We start from the raw sequence: 6,679 nt of genomic DNA, 5'->3' as shown, positions 1-6,679 counted from the left end.
AGCCATCTCATAGTATCTAAGGAGATACTTTTGGTTCGAGAGCAAAACTATCGACATGCAATCAAAAAAATTTTTTATTGAAAGTAAAATAAATTTGTGATAAAAAAATGTATTAATGCAAATCCCAAAGTTTTTTTTGCAAACCCAAAAGTTTTGTTGGCAAATCTAAAGGTTTTGTTCCCAAATGCAAAAGTTTTGTTTGCTGAATCTCGCGGGCTGGACCTACACTGAAAGATGTAAATTGCATCGTCCTGTCGAGGTTTATTTAACAACTATGACCAGCTCGCTGTACGTTATCCCTTACTTATTTTACTTGCAATAAAACATTTTTTGATTGCAGTGTTGTTAGTTTTGCTCTTTAATCTATGTTTTGATTACAGTGTGCAAAGTTTTGCTCTCAAACCTTTTCTGTTTGATCGGATAATAAAGGCACAAAAGTAACCTCGTAAGTATCTGACACAACACACAAATGACAAACCCATTGGGAAAGTGTGGCATGTCAATTCTTACAAATGTTTACTTTTTTTATCCAAAACTTGACATTTTAACTGTTTTTCCTTTATAAATAAATATTATTACCATTATTAGGACACCACACTGAAACTATGTAAAATCTCCATTATTAAAAACACAGTGTCACCGCCATCTACTGGTTTTGCCAGCTGGTGCCAGTTGTGTAGTCATGGCAACCGACAAACTTGGAAATAAGAATCCATTATAAATATCTGACTGACGTGCATTTAAAAATATCAGGAAACATGCTCACAAGTTTTATGAGACTGTGACAAACATTAAGACACGATTCCGCTTTTTGCTGCTCAACAAAGGGAACATGCAGCTTTTCATTTTGCAATCTTTTCATTGAGAGGAAGTTGAAAGCAAGACTGTTGTCTCTAGTGGGATACCAGGGCAATTGTTTGCTTGTTTGTCACGAGTGAAAAACATTTTTAAAATATCATATGTTTTGGATTCTATGATTAAGAAAAGATGAAATGAACAGCAGTTTTATTACATGATTTCACAATCAGACTGTATCAGAGATGTATCATAACGACACTAAATGGTTGTCAAAGTCTTATCTCCAAATAGAAAATGCATTTCCTGCAGAAAACTGCATGTGAATGCTGACATCTGAAATTAATTGCATAACATTGCTGAAAATACAGAAATCTTAAAGCACTGCACTTCTGAAAAACTGGCAGAGATGAAAGTTGAACTGCATTACCCCCAAAAAACCTAAACTGTGATAATGCAAAAACTGTAAAAGATATCAAAAAGTTGAATACAAGTTTAAAAGTTAAAAGTCTTGTAACCCGTTTGAAGTTTAAAGTCTGTAGCTGAAAGTATGTGGAAGGAGTAGCATTTCAATCAATGTCTCCCATTGTCGTACATTATAAAAAAATTGTAAAAAGTTGAATATTTTAAAAAGAATAAAAGGTAGAAAAAAGATGAATACAAGCACCCTTTAAAGAGATTTATATTTCAGTATTTGAAAGTATGAAAGTATGCAGAAGTAGTTAAGTCCAAAAAACTTACAGAAAGAAAATAGCAGAGGAATAAGAATTTGGATGTCAATAGTTGCTAAAGTAGTTAATAGCTGCTGAAACAGCATTCACACTATTAAGAGAGCCAAAGCTGTGAGTCACATATTTCTCTGTGGCAAAAGTGTAAAAAATAAGAAGTGGTTGATGCAACCAAAGGGTTTATCAGATGAAATTGTGTTCTGTTCCCACACTTTCAGGCAATTAAAAAAAATAATCTTACACAGAATCAACAACATAATCAATACCATTTCCATTTATTTGCATCAACAAAATTATAAAATAAAATAAAAACTTTACATTGAGACTTGTCTTATGCATATAGAATTATTTATTGTACTATTTATGAATACTATATGGCATAAGTACATAATGCATGACAGATTTATAAATATATGTTCACTATTTAAAAAAGAAACTTTTAGAAAACATGTAAAACAGGTTATTTACAGAGTTGGGACAAGTATTTCACAGATAAATTCTGACTTCCTGTTTTTCTGTGTTGTAATTTCATACAAAATGAGTTTCATTTCAGGCAAAATTTCCTTCATTACAAAATACATGAATATCTACACACACTACACATACATTTTCGATATCACGATGGATTATTTTCACACATGTTTACCAATATGTCCATTTGGTCTTTGGACTCGGACACACACTGAGAGCTGTGGGACTGATTGCTCTGTCTCTTGGACACAAAGGACAATTCTTTAGTGCCCTCACCTGGGGAGGTGCTGGAGATGTGGCGGAAGAGCTTCTGGATGCCGGTGTCACGCAGGGAGCTCCTGAAGGAACGGGCCGCGAACATGTAGAGGATGGGGTTGACGCTGCTGCTGATGAAGACCATGGCTCCGGCGATGAAGGTCATGGTGTTCCTGGCGCTCTCCAGATACTCGTCTTTGGTGGCCAGGATGATGAGAGAGAGTACGTTTCCTATGTGGTGAGGCGTCCAACAGATGGCAAACACAACCACCACGCTGGCAATCAGGACTGTGGACTTGCGCTTAGACTTGAAGGTCATCTGGGTGATCCGGCTGAACACGCAGCTGTAACAGACCACCAGGATGGATAAGGGTAGTATGTAACCCACCAGTGTCTCCAGCAGCACACACACCAGCTCCTGGGTCACAGATTCGTAAAACCGGTACAGACAGTGCTCCTCGCCAGAATCATCTCCCACAACCTGAGTCAGGATGATGGGTACGCTGAACAAGAACGCTGCTGTCCACAGAGCCAGCAGGACTTTATTCAAAGCTTTTTTCCTCCTCCAGCCAGCTGAAGCAAAGGGATAGCGCACGGCCACAAAGCGCTCCACACTCATGAGGACGATGAGGAAAACGCTGCTGTACATGCAGGCCTGGATCATGAACACCATGGCTTTGCAGGAGGCCTCTCCAAACACCCAGTGGTGGGCCAGAGAGTAGATCCACAGAGGCAGGGTGATGAGGACCAGCAGGTCTGCAACAGCCAGGTGCAGGATGAGCACCACGGTGTGGGAACGCTGCTTGACGTGTCTCAGGATGGTCCAGATCACCAGCAGGTTGCCTGGAGCTCCTATCAGAAAGGACAGGCCAAGGATCACACAAGCTACTGCTGTCCCGCCATCAAACTCTTCAGGGGCCATATTATCGTCCTCTGAGTGGTTCATGCTGCGAGTGTATGTGCTGACAGCGGCGTCTGCATGAAAAGAAAAACAAAGTGCTGCACAAGCAAGTCCTCACTTCCCTTTACGAATAGACAGCACAGGAAAGGGGTTTCCTCACAGGGCTATTTGAGAAGCAAAGCGGTGATTCATGCATGCGTCATTAGTCCATTTTTTCACCTCAGGTCATGAATTAAAAGGATGTAGAGTTTCAAATAAATCAAAGAAAAGATTATCAGAAATTAAATTATCTCAGATGCTCCACTAATGTGGGGAGCAACTCCACGGATACAATAACATTAACCGAGAATCTGCATGAGTTTCATGATATACAGAACATTTCAGTTAGATGGAAAACAACAATATGTGAATTATTTGAATGAAACAAAGCCTTGCTTGTCCTACAGGCACTGTAACATTTTTAAAACAGTGTCCTGATGTAGATAATCACGTGTAATTTTAATTTCTCTAACATGAGGGATACAGGTCTGTAATGTAAAGGAGCACGTTAAGGAACTGGTCTGATGACATTTAGTTCTTTTTCCTGATAATTAGGGTCTGAATAATGAGAGAAATGTATGAAATGCCGCGTGACCCAAATCTTTTTCTGATTTGTGTGAGTGATTATTTGAGTTAAAATGGAAGTAAAATTGGTTTGCAACCCTTTGACCACTTACACTCTAACTTAACTATATCTGTGAATATTATGGTGAATAATTACTCTACATTCAGTATGAAATATTACAGCATTATTTTGAAGGAATTGTGAATACATTTTAGTTCAGCATATACTATAGAGATTTTTTGGCTTTTAAAATTTTTTTTATTTTCAGCTTAACTGCCATTACTATAGGGCATATTTCCCCAAAGTGACAAGAAATAAATCAAAATAAGATAATCAACAAAAATTTTATAATTGTGGCAGTTTCCCAAGAACATGAATTTAGCAGCCGGGGGAAGGAGAGTGTCCGGTTTGGGGACGTCAGAATTGCGTCTCTGCTCTTTGCAGATGATGTGGTTCTGTTGGCTTCATCGAACCGTGACCTGCAACGCGCACTGGGGCGGTTTTGCAGCCGAGTGTGAAGCGGTCAGGATGAGAGTCAGTACCTCCAAGTCCATAATTCACGAGTGATTGGAAAATAGAGCGGGAGATGGACAGGCGGTTCGGTGCGGCGTGTGCAGTTATGCGGACCATTATGGTAAAGAGGGAGCTGAGCCGGAAGGCAAAGCTCTCGATTTACCGGTCCATCTACGTTCCAACCCTCACCTATGGTCATGAACTTTGGGTAGTGACCGAAAGATGAGATTGCAGATACAAGCGGCTGAAATGAGCTTCCTCCGTAGGGTGGCTGGGATCAGCCTTAGAGATCGGTTGTAGAGCTCAGACATCCGGAGGGGGCTCCGAGTAGGGCCGCTGCTCCTTCACGAGGTGGATCGGGCATCTGATCAGGATGCCTCATGGACGAGGCTCCCTCTGGAGGTTTTCTGGGCATGTCCAACTGGTAAGAGGCCCCGGCGTAGACCCAGAACATGCTGGAGAGATTATATATCTGGTCTGGCCTGGGAACGCCTCAGCATCCCCCAGGAAGAGCTGGAAAACGTTGCTGTGGAGAGGGACGTCTGGAATACCCCGCTATGCCTGCTGCCCGCGCGACCCGACCCCGGATAAGCGGAAGAAAATGGATGGATGTATTGATGGATTAATCTAGAGGTGTCATTTAATTTTTCAAGTCATAAATTAATTGTAATACATTTCACATTACAGGATTTTTAAAACTATACAGCAATAAATTATCATCATAACTGAGAAACACAAATGTGGAGGATGGGAGGTATGTGTTAATGATATGAATCACAATATGTTCCCATTTTCAGCACTATTATACATGTGACATACAGGCTTTTAAAGCCTTAGATCATATACATAATAAAGTATAGTCCCTTAATAAACTGCAGATGTCACATTTCCTCGTCATCACATTTTCAGGGATTCAGTGTTTTTTCTCAATCAGACGGCATCAGCTCTACTTGTGTATTTGCTGCCCCCTGGCTAGTCGGCTGTTGTACTACCAGCTCCCTCAGCTTGTTAGTGTGAGTAGCCATTTCCTGGAACAGCCTGACCAGCCGGGACTTCTCCAGACTCCCTCGAAAGTTCCTCGCGAAGAGGGCGTATAACACAGGATTCACTGAACTGCTGATGAAAACAAGAGCCCCAGAGCTGAAGACAACGCTCTCCGGCACACATTCATGTTCTGTGCCTGATCCTAGGATGCAAACTAGATCAATGATGTTGATGACATGGTAGGGTAACCAGCACAGTGTGAAGGCTATCACCACAGCGTGTACAAGGAACATGGATTTCTGTTTGGAGTTGAAACTCATTTTCCTGAGCTGGGCAGCCACTAGACAGTAACAGATACTGAGAATGATGAAAGGAGCTACAAAGCCCCCAAAGGTCTCCAGACATAACAAGATGACCGCTTGAGTCACAGAGCTGAACTCCTTCATAAAACACTGCTCTGCTCCATCACTTCCATCCAAAGGCTGAGTCAGCACAGCAGGCACTCCTAGAAGCAAAGCAAGCAGCCACAAAACTATGAGACACCTGTTCATAACGCTCTTGGTCTTCCAGCGCATCATCACAAATGGATGACAGATGGCTAAATAACGCTCCATGCTCATTAGGGTGATGAAGAAGATGCTGCTGAACATGCACACACTGACGATGTACACCAATGCCTTGCAGAAGGCCTCTCCAAACATCCAGGTGTGCACCAGGGAGTAGATCCACAGAGGCAGGGTGATGAGGACCAGCAGGTCTGCAGCAGCCAGGTGCAGGATGAGCACCACAGTGTGGGAACGCTGCTTGACGTGTCTCAGGATGGTCCAGATCACCAGTAGGTTCCCCGGAGCTCCTACCAGGAAGGACAGACCGAGGATCACACACGCCGCCGTTGTCCCGCCATCAAACTCCTCAGGGGCCGTTTCCTCTGAAGGCGACTGCTCAGCTGAGTGGTTCATGGTGAAAGTGTATGTGCTGACAGCGGCTTCTGCATGAAAAGAAAAACAAAGTGCTGCACAAGCAAATCTTCACTTCCCTTTATGGATAAACTGAGCAGGAACCAGGTTTCTCACGGAGTCACAGGCACCGAAAGTGATCAGTTTAGAAAGGTTACTTAGGTTACTCCAAAGACCTTTCTGTTTCTGTTCTGTGATCATGGTTTGATAAGCAACTTTATTACTTATATTATACTTATTAACAAGTCAGGAGCATGCGTTTATTTGATTGCGATAGAATGATTTACTTTATTTACTGCATGGCAAATAATACAAGTAAAAGGTCTTTTGTAGTTCTTTTCTCCAAATCACTGACTAAACATGGACTTTCCTACTTCTGAAGGAATCTGTGTAGTTTTGTGATGGTTGAGATCCATAATCCTGTGCATTACTGCCACCTGCTCCAGAGTGTGCATCAGTTTTTGTTAAACCT

General features: G+C 41.8%; 2 protein-coding genes across 2 annotated transcripts; both read right to left on the bottom strand.

The window, feature by feature from the left end:
- Positions 1-1,797: 1,797 nt before the first annotated feature.
- Positions 1,798-3,352, bottom strand: LOC141753325 (leukotriene B4 receptor 1). Its single transcript, XM_074611881.1, has one exon. The coding sequence runs from the start codon at positions 3,193-3,195 to the stop codon at positions 2,140-2,142; it is 1,056 nt and encodes a 351-aa protein (XP_074467982.1). The 5' UTR covers positions 3,196-3,352; the 3' UTR covers positions 1,798-2,139.
- Positions 3,353-4,406: 1,054 nt separating this feature from the next.
- On the bottom strand, positions 4,407-6,651 carry LOC141753331 (leukotriene B4 receptor 1-like). The gene is made up of 2 exons (XM_074611894.1): positions 6,582-6,651; positions 4,407-6,239 (listed from the first exon to the last, which is right to left on the bottom strand). Exon 2 carries the CDS (start codon positions 6,208-6,210, stop codon positions 5,194-5,196), a length of 1,017 nt encoding a protein of 338 aa, XP_074467995.1. The 5' UTR covers positions 6,211-6,239; positions 6,582-6,651; the 3' UTR covers positions 4,407-5,193.
- Between the last annotated feature and the right edge of the window lie 28 nt (positions 6,652-6,679).

Source organism: Sebastes fasciatus, chromosome 2, assembly GCF_043250625.1.
Source record: "Sebastes fasciatus isolate fSebFas1 chromosome 2, fSebFas1.pri, whole genome shotgun sequence".
In the NCBI taxonomy this organism is placed as follows: domain Eukaryota; kingdom Metazoa; phylum Chordata; class Actinopteri; order Perciformes; family Sebastidae; genus Sebastes; species Sebastes fasciatus.
Note: the sequence above shows the minus strand (reverse complement) of the source record. Positions and strands in the feature narration are given on the sequence as shown.

Excerpts from the sequence above, each read along its gene's own strand:
- LOC141753325 (XM_074611881.1), bottom strand. The coding sequence starts at position 3,195 with ATGAACCACTCAGAGGACGATAATATGGCCCCTGAAGAGTTTGATGGC.
- LOC141753331 (XM_074611894.1), bottom strand. The coding sequence starts at position 6,210 with ATGAACCACTCAGCTGAGCAGTCGCCTTCAGAGGAAACGGCCCCTGAG.